Here is a 23,535-nt window from a genome sequence, read left to right on the forward strand (position 1 = left end):
CTGACCATCACTGGAGACAGGGACCTCTCAGACCACAATAACTGACCATCACTGGGGACAGGGACCTCTCAGACCACAATAACTGACCATCACTGGGGACAGGGACCTCTCAGACCACAGTCACTGACCATCACTGGGGACAGGGACCTCTCAGACCACAATAACTGACCATCACTGGGGACAGGGACCTCTCAGACCACAGTCACTGACCATCACTGGGGACAGGGACCTCTCAGACCACAGTCACTGACCACCACTGGGGACAGGGACCTCTCAGACCGCAGTCACTGACCATCACTGGGGACAGGGACCTCTCAGACCACAATAACTGACCATCACTGGGGACAGGGACTTCTCAGACCACAATAACTGACCATCACTGGGGACAGGGACCTCTCAGACCACAGTCACTGACCATCACTGTGGACAGGGACCTCTCGGACCACAATAACTGACCATCACTGGGGACAGGGACCTCTCAGACCACAATAACTGACCATCACTGGGGACAGGGACCTCTCAGACCACAGTCACTGACCACCACTGGGGACAGGGACCTTTCAGACCACAAGGGGACAGGGACCTTTCAGACCACAGTCACTGACCATCACTGGGGACAGGGACCTCTCAGACCACAGTCACTGACCATCACTGGAGACAGGGACCTCTCAGACCACAGTCACTGACCATCACTGGGGACAGGGACCTCTCAGACCACAGTCACTGACCATCACTGGGGACAGGTACCTCTCCGCCTGTTATATACCGAGGTTTTAATGCCATTAACTCAGTGTTTCCGCTCTGAACACAGGATCCCACTGCCGATAAGTTCAGGTGTGGGAACGACAGCGACTGCAGAGATCAGGGAACCCACCAAGTGGGCAACGGTGAGTTTCACGGCCGCTGACCGCTCCGCCTTCGGGTCAGACCCTCCGCTCCCCTCTCTAATCCCCGCCCTCTGTTTCCCCGATCAGGAATCCTGACTGGTCGTTGTGTGCAATTCAACAGCAGTCTGCAGATGTGCGAGGTGCAAGGCTGGTGTCCAGTGGAGGTGGACAATTCCCACAAGTGAGTTCCAACCTCACAGATAAAGATCTCGAGTTTTACAGCGAGGGGCACAGGATCAGGAGGCGGGCAATTCAGCCCCTCGAGCCTCGTCTGCCGTTCAATTCGATCCTGGCTGATCTGTATCTTAACCCCATTAACCCGTCTGCCCCTGCAACAGTACTGAGGGAGGGCCGCACTGTCGGAGGGTCAGTACTGAGGGAGGGCCGCACTGTCGGAGGGTCAGTACTGAGGGAGCGCCGCACTGTCGGAGGGTCAGTACTGAGGGAGCTCCGCACTGTCGGAGGGTCGGTACTGAGGGAGCGCCGCACTGTCGGAGGGTCGGTACTGAGGGAGCGCCGCACTGTCGGAGGGTCAGTACTGAGGGAGGGCCGCACTGTCGGAGGGTCACATCGCTGTTTGTGGGATCTTGCTGTGCGCAAATCGGCTGCTGCGTTTCCCACATTGCAACAGTGAGCGGACTTCAAAAGAAACAGTCCTTCTATTGGCGGTGATGATCTGGGACGTCCCGAGGTGGAGGGAGGAGATGTGAGGAGACAGGCGATCTGTATCTGAACCCTCACTGTCCCAGAGAATCTGCCACATCTTCTGCCGTTGGATAATTCTCTGCCTCGTTTGTAATTTCCTCACTCTTGACGTTGTATTTTTGTAGGGAGGTGATGACAGACGCTGAAAACTTGACCATTTTCATCAAGAACAGCATTCGGTTCCCTCTGTTCGACTTCGCAAAGTAAGTTCGGCTCGAAAACGGGATTTCAAATCTCAAAACTATCCGTCCAGGTCCCCTCTCCCCCCTGAAGGTGCTGACTCTCACTGGGGTTCAGGTCCCCTCTCCCCCTGAAGGTGCTGACTCTCACTGGGGTTCAGGTCCCCTCTCCCCCTGAAGGTGCTGACTCTCACTGGGGTTCAGGTCCCCTCTCCCCCCTGAAGGTGCGGACTCTCACTGGGGTTCAGGTCCCCTCTCCCCTCTGAAGGTGCTGACTCTCACTGGGGTCCAGGTCCCCTCTCCCCCCTGAAGGTGCTGACTCTCACTGGGGTTCAGGTCCCCTCTCCCCCTGAAGGTGCTGACTCTCACTGGGGTTCAGGTCCCCTCTCCCCCCTGAAGGTGCTGACTCTCACTGGGGTTCAGGTCCCCTCTCCCCCTGAAGGTGCTGACTCTCACTGGGGTTCAGGTCCCCTCTCCCCCCTGAAGTTGCTGACTCTCACTGGGGTTCAGGTCCCCTCTCCCCCTGAAGGTGCTGACTCTCCCTGGGGTTCAGGTCCCCTCTCCCCCTGAAGGTGCTGACTCTCACTGGGGTTCAGGTCCCCTCTCCCCCCTGAAGGTGCTGACTCTCACTGGGGTTCAGGTCCCCTCTCCCCCCTGAAGGTGCTGACTCTCCCTGGGGTTCAGGTCCCCTCTCCCCCCTGAAGTTGCTGACTCTCACTGGGGTTCAGGTCCCCTCTCCCCCTGAAGGTGCTGACTCTCACTGGGGTTCAGGTCCCCTCTCCCCCTGAAGGTGCTGACTCTCCCTGGGGTTCAGGTCCCTTCTCCCCTCCTGAAGGTGCTGACTCTCCCTGGGGTTCAGGTCCCCTCTCCCCCCTGAAGGTGCTGACTCTCCCTGGGGTTCAGGTCCCCTCTCCCCCTGAAGGTGCTGACTCTCACTGGGGTTCAGGTCCCCTCTCCTCCCCCTGAAGGTGCTGACTCTCACTGGGGTCCAGGTCCCCTCTCCCCCTGAAGGTGCTGACTCTCACTGGGGTTCAGGTCCCCTCCTCCCCCTGAAGGTGCTGACTCTCCCTGGGGTTCAGGTCCCCTCTCCCCTCTGAAGGTGCTGACTCTCACTGGGGTTCAGGTCCCCCCTCTCCCCCTGAAGGTGCTGACTCTCACTGGGGTTCAGGTCCCCTCTCCCCTCTGAAGGTGCTGACTCTCCCTGGGGTTCAGGTCCCCTCTCCCCTCTGAAGGTGCTGACTCTCACTGGGGTTCAGGTCCCCTCCTCTCCTGAAGGTGCTGACTCTCACTGGGGTTCAGGTCCCCTCTCCCCCCTGAAGGTGCTGACTCTCACTGGGGTTCAGGTCCCCTCTCCCCCCTGAAGGTGCTGACTCTCACTGGGGTTCAGGTCCCCTCTCCCCCTGAAGGTGCTGACTCTCACTGGGGTTCAGGTCCCCTCTCCCCCTGAAGGTGCTGACTCTCACTGGGGTTCAGGTCCCCTCTCCCCCCTGAAGGTGCTGACTCTCACTGGGGTTCAGGTCCCCTCTCCCCCCTGAAGGTGCTGACTCTCACTGGGGTTCAGGTCCCCTCTCCCCCTGAAGGTGCTGACTCTCACTGGGGTTCAGGTCCCCTCTCCCCCTGAAGGTGCTGACTCTCACTGGGGTTCAGGTCCCCTCTCCCCCCTGAAGGTGCTGACTCTCACTGGGGTTCAGGTCCCCTCTCCCCCCTGAAGGTGCTGACTCTCACTGGGGTTCAGGTCCCCTCTCCCCCCTGAAGGTGCTGACTCTCACTGGGGTTCAGGTCCCCTCTCCCCCCTGAAGGTGCTGACTCTCACTGGGGTTCAGGTCCCCTCTCCCCCCTGAAGGTGCTGACTCTCACTGGGGTTCAGGTCCCATCTCCCCCCTGAAGGTACTGACTCTCCCTGGGGTTCAGGTCCCCTCTCCCCCCTGAAGGTGCTGACTCTCACTGGGGTTCAGGTCCCCTCTCCCCCTGAAGGTGCTGACTCTCACTGGGGTTCAGGTCCCCTCTCCCCCTGAAGGTGCTGACTCTCACTGGGGTTCAGGTCCCCTCCTCCCCCCTGAAGGTGCTGACTCTCACTGGGGTTCAGGTCCCCTCCTCTCCTGAAGGTGCTGACTCTCACTGGGGTTCAGGTCCCCTCTCCCCCTGAAGGTGCTGACTCTCACTGGGGTTCAGGTCCCCTCCTCTCCTGAAGGTGCTGACTCTCACTGGGGTTCAGGTCCCCTCTCCCCCTGAAGGTGCTGACTCTCACTGGGGTTCAGGTCCCCTCCTCCCCCCTGAAGGTGCTGACTCTCACTGGGGTTCAGGTCCCCTCTCCCCCCTGAAGGTGCTGACTCTCCCTGGGGTTCAGGTCCCCTCTCCCCCTGAAGGTGCTGACTCTCACTGGGGTTCAGGTCCCCTCTCCCCCCTGAAGGTGCTGACTCTCACTGGGGTTCAGGTCCCCTCTCCTCTCCTGAAGGTGCTGACTCTCACTGGGGTTCAGGTCCCCTCTCCCCCTGAAGGTGCTGACTCTCCCTGGGGTTCAGGTCCCCTCTCCCCCCTGAAGGTGCTGACTCTCCCTGGGGTTCAGGTCCCCTCTCCCCCTGAAGGTGCTGACTCTCACTGGGGTTCAGGTCCCCTCTCCCCCCTGAAGGTGCTGACTCTCACTGGGGTTCAGGTCCCCTCTCCTCCCTGAAGGTGCTGACTCTCCCTGGGGTTCAGGTCCCCTCTCCCCCCTGAAGGTGCTGACTCTCACTGGGGTTCATGTCCCCTCTCCCCCTGAAGGTGCTGACTCTCCCTGGGGTTCAGGTCCCCTCTCCCCCCTGAAGGTGCTGACTCTCACTGGGGTTCAGGTCCCCTCTCCCCCCTGAAGGTGCTGACTCTCACTGGGGTTCAGGTCCCCTCTCCCCCTGGGTGTTCTGACTCTCACTGGAGTTCAGGTCCCCTCTCCCCCCTGGGTGTTCTGACTCTCACTGGGGTTCAGGTCCCCTCTCCCCCCTGGGTGTTCTCACTCTCCCTGGGGTGCAGGTCCCCTCTCCCCCCTGGGTGTTCTGACTCTCCCTGGGGTTCAGGTCCCCTCTCCCCCCCTGGGTGTTCTGACTCTCACTGGGGTTCAGGTCCCCTCTCCCCCCCTGGGTGTTCTGACTCTCACTGGGGTTCAGGTCCCCTCTCCCCCTGGGTGTTCTCACTCTCCCTGGGGTTCAGGTCCCCTCTCCCCCCTGGGTGTTCTCACTCTCCCTGGTGTTCAGGTCCCCTCTCCCATTGGGTGTTCTCACTCTCCCTGGGGTTCAGGTCCACCCCCTCTCCTGTTGATTCATGGACTGTTTGACCCCCTGTCTCTCCCCCTTGTTTTTAGGGGTAACATTGTCCCCGACATCACCAAGGATTACATCCAGTCGTGTAATTACCATCGTGATCGGGCTCCATTCTGTCCAATCTTCCGTCTTAGAGACATCGTAACATGGGCCAATCAGGATTTCAACACCCTCGTGCAAAAGGTAGGTCACAACTGGGATATCGGTGTAAATCCCAGAGACGTTCACACTCGCTGTCACAACTGGGGTATTGGTGTAAATCCCAGAGACGTTCACACTCGCTGTCACAACTGGGATATCGGTGTAAATCCCAGAGACGTTCACACTCGCTGTCACAACTGGGATATCGGTGTAAATCCCAGAGACGTTCACACTCGCTGTCACAGCTGGGATATTGGGGTAAATCCCAGAGATGTTCACACTCGCTGTCACAACTGGGATATTGGGGTAAATCCCAGAGACGTTCACACTCGCCTGTCACAACTGGGGTATTGGGGTAAATCCCAGAGATGTTCACACTCGCTGTCACAACTGGGGTATTGGGGTAAATCCCAGAGATGTTCACACTCGCTGTCACAACTGGGATATTGGGGTAAATCCCAGAGACGTTCACACTCGCTGTCACAACTGGGGTATCGGGGTATATCCCAGACACGTTCACACTCGCTGTCACAACTGGGGTATTGGGGTAAATCCCAGAGATGTTCACACTCGCTGTCACAACTGGGGCATCGGGGTAAATCCCAGTCACGTTCACACTCACTGTCACAACTGGGGTATTGGGGTAAATCCCATTGACGTTCACACTTGCTGTCACAACTGGGGTATCGGGGTAAATCCCAGACACGTTCACACTCACTGTCACAACTGGGGTATTGGGGTAAATCCCATTGACGTTCACACTCGCTGTCACAACTGGGGTATTAGGGGGTAAAACCCAGAGACGTTCACACTCGCTGTCACAACTGGGGTCCATGGACCCTATCGAATCCTTCAACCATCTCAAACCCCTCGATTAGATCCCCCCTTAATCTTCGACACTCGAGGGAATACAAGCCCAGTCTGTGCGACCTGCCCTCGGGATTTAACCCTTTGATAGGAACGGGAGTCTGTACTGACAGTCTGGTTTCCTCTGTCCAGGGTGGTGCGTTGGGAATCAAGATCGAATGGATCTGTGACCTGGACAAGACAGAAGACAAATGTGTGCCAAGGTTCTCCTTTCACCGTCTAGACAAGGTGTCTGAGAGTAACACGGTGTCTCGAGGCTACAACTTCCGGTACGAGGGTGTCCCAGAGTGTGGATCCAGGAATGTTCAGGTCTCCAGGCCCACGCTGAGAGGGTTCCCCTATCCTCCTCCCTCTAGTCCTTCAATAACCTTCAGCCCCCCTTCGTCTTAGGTGGGGTTTGACCCCCAGGTCCCAGAGGGTGAGAGGTCAGGGCCTGACACGGTGCAGATACACACTGTGCAGATACACACTGGGCAGATATACACGGAGCAGATATACACTGTGCAGATACACACGGTGCAGATACACACTGGGCAGATATACACGGAGCAGATATACATGGTGCAGATACACACTGTGCAGATACACACAGTGCAGGTATATACGGTGCAGATATACACTGTGCAGATACACACGGTGCAGATACACACTGGGCAGATATACACGGAGCAGATATACATGGTGCAGATACACACTGTGCAGGTATTCACAGTGCAGATACACACGGTGCAGATACACACGGTGCAGATACACACTGGGCAGATATACACGGAGCAGATATACACTGTGCAGATACACACTGTGCAGATATACACGGAGCAGATATACATGGTGCAGATACACACTGTGCAGATACACACTGGGCAGATATACACGGAGCAGATATACACTGTGCAGATACACACTGTGCAGATATACACGGAGCAGATATACATGGTGCAGATACACACTGTGCAGATATACACTGTGCAGATACACACTGTGCAGATATACATGGTGCAGATACACACTGTGCAGGTATTCACAGTGCAGATATACATGGTGCAGATACACACGGTGCAGATACACACTGGGCAGATATACACGGAGCAGATATACATGGTGCAGATACACACTGTGCATATATACACTGTGCAGATACACACTGTGCAGATATACATGGTGCAGATACACACTGTGCAGATACACACTGTACAGATATACACTGTGCAGATACACACGGTGCAGATATACACTGTGCAGATATACATGGTGCAGACATACACTGTACAGATACACACTGTGCAGATACACACTGTGCAGATACACACGGTGCAGATACACACTGTGCAGATATACATGTTGCAGACATACACTGTACAGATACACACTGTGCAGATACACACGGTGCAGATACACACTGGGCAGATATACACGGAGCAGATATACATGGTGCAGATACACACTGTGCAGATATACACTGTGCAGATACATACTGTGCAGATATACATGGTGCAGATACACACTGTGCAGATATACGCTGTACAGATATACACTGTGCAGATACACACGGTGCAGATATACACTGTGCAGATATACACGGAGCAGATATACACTGTGCAGATACACACTGTGCAGATACACACAGTGCAGGTATATACGGTGCAGATATACACTGTGCAGATACACACTGTGCAGATATACACGGTGCAGATACACACGGTGCAGATATACACGGTGCAGATACTCACGGTGCAGATACACACGGTGCAGATATACACTGTGCAGATACACATGGTGCAGATACACACTGTGCAGATGTACACTGAGCAGATATACACTGTGCAGATATACACTGTGCAGATACACACAGTGCAGATACACACGGTGCAGATACACACTGTGCAGATATACACTGTGCAGATATGGATGGTGCAGATACACACTGTGTAGATACACACTGTGCAGATGTACACTGAGCAGATATACACTGTGCAGATGTACACTGTGCAGATGTACACTGTGCAGATGTTCACAGTGCAGATATACACGGTGCAGATACACACTGTGCAGATATACACTGTACAGATATACATGGTGCAGATACACACTGTGCAGATACACACTGTGTAGATACACACTGTGCAGATGTACACTGAGCAGATATACACTGTGCAGATGTACACTGTGCAGATGTACACTGTGCAGATGTTCACAGTGCAGATATACACTGTACAGATACACACTGTGCAGATACACACTGTGCAGATACACACGGTGCAGATACACACTGTGCAGATATACATGTTGCAGACATACACTGTACAGATACACACTGTGCAGATACACACGGTGCAGATACACACTGGGCAGATATACACGGAGCAGATATACATGGTGCAGATACACACTGTGCAGATATACACTGTGCAGATACACACTGTGCAGATATACATGGTGCAGATACACACTGTGCAGATACACGCTGTACAGATATACACTGTGCAGATACACACGGTGCAGATATACACTGTGCAGATATACACGGAGCAGATATACACTGTGCAGATACACACTGTGCAGATACACACAGTGCAGGTATATACGGTGCAGATATACACTGTGCAGATACACACTGTGCAGATATACACGGTGCAGATACACACGGTGCAGATATACACGGTGCAGATACACACGGTGCAGATACACACGGTGCAGATATACACTGTGCAGATACACACGGTGCAGATACACACTGTGCAGATGTACACTGAGCAGATATACACTGTGCAGATATACACTGTGCAGATACACACAGTGCAGATACACACGGTGCAGATACACACTGTGCAGATATACACTGTGCAGATATAGATGGTGCAGATACACACTGTGTAGATACACACTGTGCAGATGTACACTGAGCAGATATACACTGTGCAGATGTACACTGTGCAGATGTACACTGTGCAGATGTTCACAGTGCAGATATACACGGTGCAGATACACACTGTGCAGATATACACTGTACAGATATACATGGTGCAGATACACACTGTGCAGATATACACTGTACAGATGTACACTGTGCAGATGTACACTGTGCAGGTATTCACAGTGCAGATATACATGGTGCAGATACACACTGTGCAGATACACACTGTGCAGATACACGCTGTACAGATATACACTGTGCAAATACACACGGTGCAGATATACACAGTGCAGATACACACTGTGCAGATACACACTGTGCAGATACACGCTGTACAGATATACACTGTGCAAATACACACGGTGCAGATATACACAGTGCAGATATACACTGTGCAGATATACACTGTGCAGATACACACTGTGCAGATATACAAGGTGCCGATATACACTGTGCAGATACACACTGTGCAGATACACACAGTGCAGATACACACTGTGCAGATATACATGGTGCAGATATACACTGTGCAGATATACACGGTGCAGATACACACTGTGCAGATATACACGGTGCAGATACACACTGTGCAGATATACACTGTGCAGATACACACGGTGCAGATATACACGGTGCAGATACACACTGTGCAGATATACACTGTGCAGATACACACGGTGCAGATACACACTGTGCAGATACACACTGTGCAGATACACACTGTGCAGATATACACTGTGCAGATATACATGGTGCAGATACACACTGTGCAGATATACACTGTGCAGATACACACGGTGCAGATACACACTGTGCAGATATACACGGTGCAGATACACACTGTGCAGATATACACTGTGCAGATACACACGGTGCAGATACACACTGTGCAGATACACACTGTGCAGATATACATGGTGCAGATATACACTGTGCAGATATACACGGTGTAGATACACACTGTGCAGATATACATGTTGCAGACATACACTGTACAGATATACACTGTGCAGATACACATGGTGCAGATACACACTGTGCAGATGTACACTGAGCAGATATACACTGTGCAGATGTACACTGTGCAGATGTACACTGTGCAGATGTTCACAGTGCAGATATACACGGTGCAGATACACACTGTGCAGATATACACTGTACAGATATACATGGTGCAGATACACACTGTGCAGATACACACTGTGTAGATACACACTGTGCAGATGTACACTGAGCAGATATACACTGTGCAGATGTACACTGTGCAGATGTACACTGTGCAGATGTTCACAGTGCAGATATACACTGTACAGATACACACTGTGCAGATACACACTGTGCAGATACACACGGTGCAGATACACACTGTGCAGATATACATGTTGCAGACATACACTGTACAGATACACACTGTGCAGATACACACGGTGCAGATACACACTGGGCAGATATACACGGAGCAGATATACATGGTGCAGATACACACTGTGCAGATATACACTGTGCAGATACACACTGTGCAGATATACATGGTGCAGATACACACTGTGCAGATACACGCTGTACAGATATACACTGTGCAGATACACACGGTGCAGATATACACTGTGCAGATATACACGGAGCAGATATACACTGTGCAGATACACACTGTGCAGATACACACAGTGCAGGTATATACGGTGCAGATATACACTGTGCAGATACACACTGTGCAGATATACACGGTGCAGATACACACGGTGCAGATATACACGGTGCAGATACACACGGTGCAGATACACACGGTGCAGATATACACTGTGCAGATACACACGGTGCAGATACACACTGTGCAGATGTACACTGAGCAGATATACACTGTGCAGATATACACTGTGCAGATACACACAGTGCAGATACACACGGTGCAGATACACACTGTGCAGATATACACTGTGCAGATATAGATGGTGCAGATACACACTGTGTAGATACACACTGTGCAGATGTACACTGAGCAGATATACACTGTGCAGATGTACACTGTGCAGATGTACACTGTGCAGATGTTCACAGTGCAGATATACACGGTGCAGATACACACTGTGCAGATATACACTGTACAGATATACATGGTGCAGATACACACTGTGCAGATATACACTGTACAGATGTACACTGTGCAGATGTACACTGTGCAGGTATTCACAGTGCAGATATACATGGTGCAGATACACACTGTGCAGATACACACTGTGCAGATACACGCTGTACAGATATACACTGTGCAAATACACACGGTGCAGATATACACAGTGCAGATACACACTGTGCAGATACACACTGTGCAGATACACGCTGTACAGATATACACTGTGCAAATACACACGGTGCAGATATACACAGTGCAGATATACACTGTGCAGATATACACTGTGCAGATACACACTGTGCAGATATACAAGGTGCCGATATACACTGTGCAGATACACACTGTGCAGATACACACAGTGCAGATACACACTGTGCAGATATACATGGTGCAGATATACACTGTGCAGATATACACGGTGCAGATACACACTGTGCAGATATACACGGTGCAGATACACACTGTGCAGATATACACTGTGCAGATACACACGGTGCAGATATACACGGTGCAGATACACACTGTGCAGATATACACTGTGCAGATACACACGGTGCAGATACACACTGTGCAGATACACACTGTGCAGATACACACTGTGCAGATATACACTGTGCAGATATACATGGTGCAGATACACACTGTGCAGATATACACTGTGCAGATACACACGGTGCAGATACACACTGTGCAGATATACACGGTGCAGATACACACTGTGCAGATATACACTGTGCAGATACACACGGTGCAGATACACACTGTGCAGATACACACTGTGCAGATACACACGGTGCAGATACACACTGTGCAGATATACATGGTGCAGATACACACTGTGCAGATGTACACGGTGCAGATACACACGGTGCAGATATACACGGTGCAGATACACACGGTGCAGATACACACTGTGCAGATATACACTGTGCAGATACACACGGTGCAGATACACACTGTGCAGATGTACACTGAGCAGATATACACTGTGCAGATATGCACTGTGCAGATACACACGGTGCAGATACACACTGGGCAGATATACACGGAGCAGATATACATGGTGCAGATACACACTGTGCAGGTATTCACAGTGCAGATACACACGGTGCAGATACACACGGTGCAGATACACACTGGGCAGATATACACGGAGCAGATATACACTGTGCAGATACACACTTTGCAGATATACACAGAGCAGATATACATGGTGCAGATACACACTGTGCAGATACACACTGGGCAGATATACACGGAGCAGATATACACTGTGCAGATACACACTGTGCAGATATACACGGAGCAGATATACATGGTGCAGATACACACTGTGCAGATATACACTGTGCAGATACACACTGTGCAGATATACATGGTGCAGATACACACTGTGCAGGTATTCACAGTGCAGATATACATGGTGCAGATACACACGGTGCAGATACACACTGGGCAGATATACATGGAGCAGATATACATGGTGCAGATACACACTGTGCATATATACACTGTGCAGATACACACTGTGCAGATATACATGGTGCAGATACACACTGTGCAGATACACGCTGTACAGATATACACTGTGCAGATACACACGGTGCAGATATACACTGTGCAGATATACATGGTGCAGACATACACTGTACAGATACACACTGTGCAGATACACACTGTGCAGATACACACGGTGCAGATACACACTGTGAAGATATACATGTTGCAGACATACACTGTACAGATACACACTGTGCAGATACACACGGTGCAGATACACACTGGGCAGATATACACGGAGCAGATATACATGGTGCAGATACACACTGTGCAGATATACACTGTGCAGATACACACTGTGCAGATATACATGGTGCAGATACACACTGTGCAGATACACGCTGTACAGATATACACTGTGCAGATACACACGGTGCAGATATACACTGTGCAGATATACACGGAGCAGATATACACTGTGCAGATACACACTGTGCAGATACACACAGTGCAGGTATATACGGTGCAGATATACACTGTGCAGATACACACTGTGCAGATATACACGGTGCAGATACACACGGTGCAGATATACACGGTGCAGATATACACGGTGCAGATACACACGGTGCAGATATACACTGTGCAGATACACACGGTGCAGATACACACTGTGCAGATGTACACTGAGCAGATATACACAGTGCAGATATACACTGTACAGATATACATGGTGCAGATACACACTGTGCAGATACACACTGTGTAGATACACACTGTGCAGATGTACACTGAGCAGATATACACTGTGCAGATGTACACTGTGCAGATGTACACTGTGCAGATGTTCACAGTGCAGATATACACTGTACAGATACACACTGTGCAGATACACACTGTGCAGATAAACACGGTGCAGATACACACTGTGCAGATATACATGTTGCAGACATACACTGTACAGATACACACTGTGCAGATACACACGGTGCAGATACACACTGGGCAGATATACACGGAGCAGATATACATGGTGCAGATACACACTGTGCAGATATACACTGTGCAGATACACACTGTGCAGATATACATGGTGCAGATACACACTGTGCAGATACACGCTGTACAGATATACACTGTGCAGATACACACGGTGCAGATATACACTGTGCAGATATACACGGAGCAGATATACACTGTGCAGATACACACTGTGCAGATACACACAGTGCAGGTATATACGGTGCAGATATACACTGTGCAGATACGCACTGTGCAGATATACACAGTGCAGATACACACGGTGCAGATATACACGGTGCAGATACACACGGTGCAGATACACACGGTGCAGATATACACTGTGCAGATACACACGGTGCAGATACACACTGTGCAGATGTACACTGAGCAGATATACACTGTGCAGATATACACTGTGCAGATACACACAGTGCAGATACACACGGTGCAGATACACACTGTGCAGATATACACTGTGCAGATATAGATGGTGCAGATACACACTGTGTAGATACACACTGTGCAGATGTACACTGAGCAGATATACACTGTGCAGATGTACACTGTGCAGATGTACACTGTGCAGATGTTCACAGTGCAGATATACACGGTGCAGATACACACTGTGCAGATATACACTGTACAGATATACATGGTGCAGATACACACTGTGCAGATATACACTGTACAGATGTACACTGTGCAGATGTACACTGTGCAGGTATTCACAGTGCAGATATACATGGTGCAGATACACACTGTGCAGATACACACTGTGCAGATACACGCTGTACAGATATACACTGTGCAAATACACACGGTGCAGATATACACAGTGCAGATACACACTGTGCAGATACACACTGTGCAGATACACGCTGTACAGATATACACTGTGCAAATACACACGGTGCAGATATACACAGTGCAGATATACACTGTGCAGATATACACTGTGCAGATACACACTGTGCAGATATACAAGGTGCCGATATACACTGTGCAGATACACACTGTGCAGATACACACGGTGCAGATACACACTGTGCAGATATACATGGTGCAGATATACACTGTGCAGATATACACGGTGCAGATACACACTGTGCAGATATACACGGTGCAGATACACACTGTGCAGATATACACTGTGCAGATACACACGGTGCAGATATACACGGTGCAGATACACACTGTGCAGATATACACTGTGCAGATACACACGGTGCAGATACACACTGTGCAGATATACACGGTGCAGATACACACTGTGCAGATATACACTGTGCAGATACACACGGTGCAGATACACACTGTGCAGATACACACTGTGCAGATACACACTGTGCAGATATACATGGTGCAGATACACACTGTGCAGATATACACTGTGCAGATACACACGGTGCAGATACACACTGTGCAGATATACACGGTGCAGATACACACTGTGCAGATATACACTGTGCAGATACACACGGTGCAGATACACACTGTGCAGATACACACTGTGCAGATATACACTGTGCAGATACACACGGTGCAGATACACACTGTGCAGATATACATGGTGCAGATACACACTGTGCAGATATACACTGTGCAGATACACACGGTGCAGATACACACTGTGCAGATACACACTATGCAGATACACCCTGTGCAGATATACACTGTGCAGATACACCCTGTGCAGATACACACGGTGCAGATACACCCTGTGCAGATATACCTGATTAGAGTTACCCTGTCACTCTTTTACTTTCCCAGATATGCCAGGTTCTATCGATATCCAAATGGGACTGAGTATCGCACTCTAATGAAAGCTCATGGGATCCGCATTGACATCATGGTGTATGGAAAGGTAATCGAGCTGATTCGCTGCTCCGTCTGAAGGCTGAGGATCCAATCAGGAGCCCAGGGGAAGGGGCCATGAGGAATGGTTGGAGAAATCCCAATCCTCATCGGAAGGAGTGGGAGAGAAAGGGAGGAAAATCGGGAGGGTGGGAGAGCACGAGTTCTGTGTCTGAGGTCCCGGGAAAGGAAAGGGGACCGTGGGAGGTATCAAACTCTGCTCCCTCGGGGCCCCTAACCCTCCCTCAGGGCCCTAACCCTCCCATTGAATCCCCTCCCTCCGGGCCCTAACCCTCCCATCGAATCCCCTCCCTCCGGGTCCCCGAACACTCCCATCGAATCCCCTCCCTCCGGGCCCTAACCCTCCCATCGAATCCCCTCCCTCCAGTCCCCTAACCCTCCCATCGAATCCCCTCCCTCCAGTCCCCGAACACTCCCATCGAATCCCCTCCCTCCAGTCCCCCGAACACTCCCATCGAGGCCCCTCCCTCCAGTCCCCCAACACTCCCATCGAATCCCCTCCCTCCAGTCCCCGAACACTCCCATCGAATCCCCTCCCTCCAGTCCCCCAACACTCCCATCGAATCCCCTCCCTCCAGTCCCCCAACACTCCCATCGAATCCCCTCCCTCCAGTCCCCCAACACTCCCATCGAATCCCCTCCCTCCAGTCCCCCAACACTCCCATCGAATCCCCTCCCTCCAGTCCCCCAACACTCCCATCGAATCCCCTCCCTCCAGTCCCCGAACACTCCCATCGAATCCCCTCCCTCCAGTCCCCCAACACTCCCATCGAATCCCATCCCTCCAGTCCCCCAACACTCCCATCGAATCCCCTCCCTCCAGTCCCCGAACACTCCCATCGAATCCCCTCCCTCCAGTCCCCCAACACTCCCATCGAATCCCCTCCCTCCAGTCCCCCAACACTCCCATCGAATCCCCTCCCTCCAGTCCCTAACCCTCCCATCGAATCCCCTCCCTCCAGTCCCCCAACACTCCCATCGAATCCCCTCCCTCCAGTCCCCCAACACTCCCATCGAATCCCCTCCCTCCAGTCCCCAAACACTCCCATCGAATCCCCTCCCTCCGGGCCCTAACTCTCCCATCGAATCCCCTCCCTCTCGTGGCCTCTCTCTTTCTCTCTCTCTCTCTTTCTCTCTTTCCCTCCTGTCTCTCTCACTCTGCCCTTTCTCTCTCTCTCTGTTTCTCTCTCTATCTCTCTCTCTTTCCCTCCTGTCTCTCTCACTCTTTCCTTTCTCTCTCTCTCTCTCTCTATCTCTCTCTCTCTATCTCTCTCCCTTTCCCTCCTGTCTCTCTCACTCTTTCCTTTCTCTCTCTCTCTCTCTCTATTTCTCTCTCTTTCCCTCCTGTCTCTCTCACTCTTTCCTTTCTCTCTCTCGCTCTCTCTTTCCCTCCTGTCTCTCTCACTCTTTCCTTTCTCTCTCTCTCTCTCTCTCTTTCCCTCCTGTCTCTCTCACTCTTTCCTTTCTCTCTCTCTATCTTTCTCTCTTTCCCTCCTGTCTCTCTCACTCTGCCCTTTCTCTCTTTCTCTCTCTCTCTCTATCTCTCTCTCTTTCCCTCCTGTCTCTCTCACTCTTTCCTTTCTCTCTCTCTCTCTCTCTATCTCTCTCTCTTTCCCTCCTGTCTCCCTCACTCTACCCTTTCTCTCTCTCTCTCTCTATCCGGGACGTGTCCCTACAGGGAGAGCGGGCACCTCTATATTCCACAGAGCCTCTCCCTGTCCGCGGTTCGAGAGGTGAGGTGTGTCCCTGTGGGGAGAGAGCCCGTCTCTCCATCTCCTTTCCCCACCTCGGGACGTCCCAAAGCTTCACGGCCAATGAAGGACTTTTCTTTTTGAAGTGCGCTCACTGTTGTAATGTGGGAAACGCAGCAGCCGATTTGCGCACAGCAAGATCCCACAAACAGCGATGTGATAAATGACCCAGATCATCTGGGTTTTTTAGTGATGTCGGTCGAGGGATAAATATCGGGGCCCAGGACCCCGGGGAGAACTCCCCCCTGCTCTTCTTCCAATAGTGGGCCGTGGGATCTTTTACACCCACCCGAGAGGGGCAGACGGGGCCTCGGTTTAATGTCTCATATTCTCTATTGGATTTATTAGTGACTATCTTATATTTATGGCCCCCCCGAGTTCTGGTCTCCCCCCACAAGTGGAAATATCTTCTCTACGTCTACCCTATCGAACCCTTTCATAATCTTAAAGACCTCGATCAGGTCACCCCTCAGTCTTCTCTTTTCTAGAGAAAAGAGCCCCAGCCTGTTCAGTCTTTCCTGATAGTTATAAACCTCTCAGTTCTGGGATCATCCTTGTAAATCTTTTTTGCACCTTCTCCAGTGCCTCTATATCCTCTTTATAATATGGAGACCAGGACTGTGCACAGTGCTCCAAGTGTGGTCTAACCAAGGTATATGGAGACCAGAATTGTGCACAGTGCTCCAAGTGTGGTCTAACCAAGGTATATGGAGACCAGAACTGTGCACAGTGCTCCAAGTGTGGTCTGACCAAGGTATATGGAGACCAGAACTGTGCACAGTGCTCCAAGTGTGGTCTAACCAAGGTATATGGAGACCAGAACTGTGCACAGTGCTCCAAGTGTGGTCTAACCAAGGTATATGGAGACCAGAACTGTGCACAGTGCTCCAAGTGTGGTCTAACCAAGGTATATGGAGACCAGAACTGTGCACAGTGCTCCAAGTGTGGTCTAACCAAGGTATATGGAGACCAGAACTGTGCACAGTGCTCCAAGTGTGGTCTAACCAAGGTATATGGAGACTGGAACTGTGCACAGTGCTCCGAGTGTGGTCTAACCAAGGTATATGGAGACCAGAACTGTGCACAGTGCTCCGAGTGTGGTCTAACCAAGGTATATGGAGACCAGAACTGTGCACAGTGCTCCAAGTGTGGTCTAACCCAGGTATATGGAGACCAGAACTGTGCACAGTGCTCCAAGTGTGGTCTAACCCAGGTATATGGAGACCAGAACTGTGCACAGTGCTCCGAGTGTGGTCTAACCCAGGTATATGGAGACCAGAACTGTGCACAGTGCTCCATGTGTGATCTAACCAAGGTATATGGAGACCAGAACTGTGCACAGTGCTCCAAGTGTGGTCTAACCAAGGTATATGGAGACCAGAACTGTGCACAGTGCTCCAAGTGTGGTCCAACCAAGGTATATGGAGACCAGAACTGTGCACAGTGCTCCAAGTGTGGTCCAACCAAGGTATATGGAGACCAGAACTGTACACAGTACTCCAAGTGTGGTCCAACCAAGGTATATGGAGACCAGAACTGTGCACAGTGCTCCAAGTGTGGTCTATCCAAGGTATATGGAGACTAGAACTGTGCACAGTGCTCCAAGTGTGGTCTAACCAAGGTATATGGAGACCAGAACTGTGCACAGTGCTCCAAGTGTGGTCTAACCAAGGTATATGGAGACCAGAACTGTGCACAGTGCTCCAAGTGTGGTCTAACCAAGGTATATGGAGACCAGAACTGTGCACAGTGCTCCAAGTGTGGTCTAACCAAGGTATATGGAGACTGGAACTGTGCACAGTGCTCCGAGTGTGGTCTAACCAAGGTATATGGAGACCAGAACTGTGCACAGTGATCCAAGTGTGGTCCAACCAAGGTATATGGAGACCAGAACTGTGCACAGTGCTCCAAGTGTGGTCCAACCAAGGTATATGGAGACCAGAACTGTACACAATGCTCCAAGTGTGATCTAACCAAGGTATATTGAGACCAGAACTGTACACAGTGCTCCAAGTTTGGTCTAACCAAGGTTTATGGAGACCAGAACTGTGCACAGTGCTCCAAGTGCGGTCTAACCAATGTATATGGAGACCAGAACAGTACACAGTGCTCCAAGTGTGGTCTAACCAAGGTATATGGAGACCAGAACTGTGCACAGTGCTCCAAGTGCAGTCTAACCAAGGATATGGAGACCAGAACTGTACACAGTGCTCCAAGTGTGCTCTAACCAAGGTATATGGAGACCAGAACTGTGCACAGTGCTCCAAGTGTGGTCCAACCAAGGTATATGGAGACCGGAACTGTACACAGTGCTCCAAGTGTGGTCTAACCAAGGTATATGGAGACCAGAATTGTACACAGTGCTCCAAGTGTGATCTAACCAAGGTATATTGAGACCAGAACTGTACAGTGTTCCAAGTTTGGTCGAACCAAGGTATATGGAGACCAGAACTGTGCACAGTGCTCCAAGTGCGGTCTAACCAAGGTATATGGAGACCAGAACTGTGCACAGTGCTCCAAGTACGGTCTAACCAATGTATATGGAGACCAGAACTGTACACAGTGCTCCAAGTGTGGTCTAACCAAGGTATATTGAGACCAGAACTGTGCACAGTGCTCCAAGTGTGGTCTAACCGAGGTATATGGAGACCAGAACTGTGCACAGTGCTCCAAGTGTGGTCTAACCAAGGTATATTGAGACCAGAACTGTGCACAGTGCTCCAAGTGTGGTCTAACCAAGGTATATGGAGACTGGAACTGTGCACAGTGCTCCGAGTGTGGTCTAACCAAGGTATATGGAGACCAGAACTGTGCACAGTGCTCCGAGTGTGGTCTAACCAAGGTATATGGAGACCAGAACTGTGCACAGTGCTCCAAGTGTGGTCTAACCCAGGTATATGGAGACCAGAACTGTGCACAGTGCTCCAAGTGTGGTCTAACCCAGGTATATGGAGACCAGAACTGTGCACAGTGCTCCGAGTGTGGTCTAACCCAGGTATATGGAGACCAGAACTGTGCACAGTGCTCCATGTGTGATCTAACCAAGGTATATGGAGACCAGAACTGTGCACAGTGCTCCAAGTGTGGTCTAACCAAGGTATATGGAGACCAGAACTGTGCACAGTGCTCCAAGTGTGGTCCAACCAAGGTATATGGAGACCAGAACTGTGCACAGTGCTCCAAGTGTGGTCCAACCAAGGTATATGGAGACCAGAACTGTACACAGTACTCCAAGTGTGGTCCAACCAAGGTATATGGAGACCAGAACTGTGCACAGTGCTCCAAGTGTGGTCTATCCAAGGTATATGGAGACCAGAACTGTGCACAGTGCTCCAAGTGTGGTCTAACCAAGGTATATGGAGACCAGAACTGTGCACAGTGCTCCAAGTGTGGTCTAACCAAGGTATATGGAGACCAGAACTGTGCACAGTGCTCCAAGTGTGGTCTAACCAAGGTATATGGAGACCAGAACTGTGCACAGTGCTCCAAGTGTGGTCTAACCAAGGTATATGGAGACTGGAACTGTGCACAGTGCTCCGAGTGTGGTCTAACCAAGGTATATGGAGACCAGAACTGTACACAGTGCTCCAAGTGCGGTCTAACCAAGGTATATGGAGACCAGAACTGTACACAGTGCGCCAAGTGTGGTCCAACCAAGGTATATGGAGACCAGAACTGTGCACAGTGCTCCAAGTGTGGTCTAACCAAGGTATATGGAGACCAGAACTGTACACAGTGCGCCAAGTGTGGTCCAACCAAGGTATATGGAGACCAGAACTGTAAACAGTGCTCCAAGTGCGGTCCAACCAAGGTATATGGAGACCAGAACTGTGCACAGTGCTCCAAGTGTGGTCTAACCAAGGTATATGGAGACCAGAACTGTACACAGTGCTCCAAGTGTGCTCTAACCAAGGTATATGGAGACCAGAACTGTGCACAATGCTCCGAGTGCGGTCTAACCAAGGTATATGGAGACCAGAACTGTGCACAGTGCTCCAAGTGTGGTCCAACCAAGGTATATGGAGACCAGAACTGTGCACAGTGCTCCAAGTGTGGTCTAACCAAGGTATATGGAGACCAGAACTATGCACAGTGCTCCAAGTGCAGTCCAACCAAGGTATATGGAGACCAGAACTGTGCACAGTGCTCCAAGTGTGGTCAAACCAAGGTATATGGAGACCAGAACTGTGCACAGTGCTCCAAGTGTGGTCCAACCAAGGTATATGGAGACCAGAACTGTACACAGTGCTCCAAGTGTGGTCTATCCAAGGTATATGGAGACCAGAACTGTACACAATGCTCCAAGTGTGATCTAACCAAGGTATATTGAGACCAGAACTGTACACAGTGCTCCAAGTGTGGTCTAACCAAGGTATATGGAGACCAGAACTGTGCACAGTGCTCCAAGTGTGCTCTAACCAAGGTATATGGAGACCAGAACTGTGCACAGTGCTCCAAGTGTGGTCCAACCAAGGTATATGGAGACCAGAACTGTACACAGTGCTCCAAGTGTGGTCTAACCAAGGTATATGGAGACCAGAACTGTGCACAGTGCTCCGAGTGTGGTCTAACCAAGGTATATGGAGACCAGAACTGTGCACAGTGCTCCAAGTGTGGTCCAACCAAGGTATATGGAGACCAGAACTGTGCACAGTGCTCCAAGTGTGGTCCAACCAAGGTATATGGAGACCAGAACTGTACACAATGTTCCAAGTGTGATCTAACCAAGGTATATTGAGACCAGAACTGGACACAGTGCTCCAAGTGTGGTCTAACCAAGGTATACGGAGACCAGAACTGTGCACAGTGCTCCAAGTGCGGTCTAACCATTGTATATGGAGACCAGAACAGTACACAGTGCTCCACGAGTGGTCTAACCAAGGTATATGGAGACCAGAACTGTGCACAGTGCTCCAAGTGTGGTCTAACCGAGGTATATGGAGACCAGAACTGTGCACAGTGCTCCAAGTGCGGTCTAACCAAGGATATGGAGACCAGAACTGTACACAGTGCTCCAAGTGCGGTCTAACCAAGGTATATGGAGACCAGAACTGTGCACAGTGCTCCAAGTGTGATCTAACCAAGGTATATTGAGACCAGAACTGTACACAGTGCTCCAAGTGCGGTCTAACCAAGGTATATGGAGACCAGAACTGTGCACAGTGCTCCAAGTGTGATCTAACCAAGGTATATTGAGACCAGAACTGTACACAGTGCTCCAAGTGCGGTCTAACCAGGGTATATGGAGACCAGAACTGTGCACAGTGCTCCAAGTGTGGTCTAACCAAGGTATATTGAGACCAGAACTGTACACAGTGCTCCAAGTGCGGTCTAACCAAGGTATATGGAGACCAGAACTGTGCACAGTGCTCCAAGTGTGGTCTAACCAAGATATATTGAGACCAGAACTGTGCACAGTGCTCCAAGTGTGGTCTAACCAAGGTATATTGAGACCAGAACTGTGCACAGTGCTCCAAGTGTGGTCTAACCAAGGTATATTGAGACCAGAACTGTACACAGTGCTCCAAGTGCGGTCTAACCAAGGTATATGGATACCAGAACTGTGCACAGTGCTCCGAGTGTGGTCTAACCAAGGTATATGGAGACCAGAACTGTGCACAGTGCTCCAAGTGTGGTCTAACCAAGGTATATGGAGACCAGAACTGTGCACAGTGCTCCGAGTGTGGTCTAACCAAGGTATATGGAGACCAGAACTGTGCACAGTGCTCCAAGTGTGGTCTATCCAAGGTATATGGAGACCAGAACTGTACACAATGCTCCAAGTGTGATCTAACCAAGGTATATTGAGACCAGAACTGCACACAGTGCTCCAAGTGTGGTCTAACCAAGGTATATGGAGACCAGAACTGTGCACAGTGCTCCAAGTGTGGTCTAACCAAGGTATATGGAGACCAGAACTGTGCACAGTGCTCCAAGTGTGGTCCAACCAAGGTATATGGAGACCAGAACTGTACACAGTGCTCCAAGTGTGGTCTAACCAAGGTATATGGAGACCAGAAATGTGCACAGTGCTCCGAGTGTGGTCTAACCAAGGTATATGGAGACCAGAACTGTGCACAGTGATCCAAGTGTGGTCCAACCAAGGTATATGGAGACCAGAACTGTGCACAGTGCTCCAAGTGTGGTCCAACCAAGGTATATGGAGACCAGAACTGTACACAATGCTCCAAGTGTGATCTAACCAAGGTATATTGAGACCAGAACTGTACACAGTGCTCCAAGTTTGGTCTAACCAAGGTTTATGGAGA

General features: G+C 50.8%; 1 protein-coding gene across 1 annotated transcript in view; it reads left to right on the top strand.

Moving 5' to 3' along the window:
- Positions 1-23,535, top strand: part of LOC137319591 (P2X purinoceptor 3-like) — a gene marked incomplete at its 3' end in the record, with an annotated part of 48,678 nt that overhangs the window by 19,417 nt on the left and 5,726 nt on the right. Inside the window, exons 4-9 of the mRNA XM_067981688.1 lie at positions 812-887; positions 975-1,068; positions 1,718-1,795; positions 5,103-5,244; positions 6,202-6,338; positions 15,411-15,504. Coding sequence (XP_067837789.1) covers positions 812-887; positions 975-1,068; positions 1,718-1,795; positions 5,103-5,244; positions 6,202-6,338; positions 15,411-15,504 — 621 coding nt within the window. The remainder of the gene's footprint in view (positions 1-811; positions 888-974; positions 1,069-1,717; positions 1,796-5,102; positions 5,245-6,201; positions 6,339-15,410; positions 15,505-23,535) is intronic.

The sequence above is a fragment of the Heptranchias perlo genome, unplaced genomic scaffold (assembly GCF_035084215.1).
Source record: "Heptranchias perlo isolate sHepPer1 unplaced genomic scaffold, sHepPer1.hap1 HAP1_SCAFFOLD_876, whole genome shotgun sequence".
NCBI lineage: Eukaryota > Metazoa > Chordata > Chondrichthyes > Hexanchiformes > Hexanchidae > Heptranchias > Heptranchias perlo.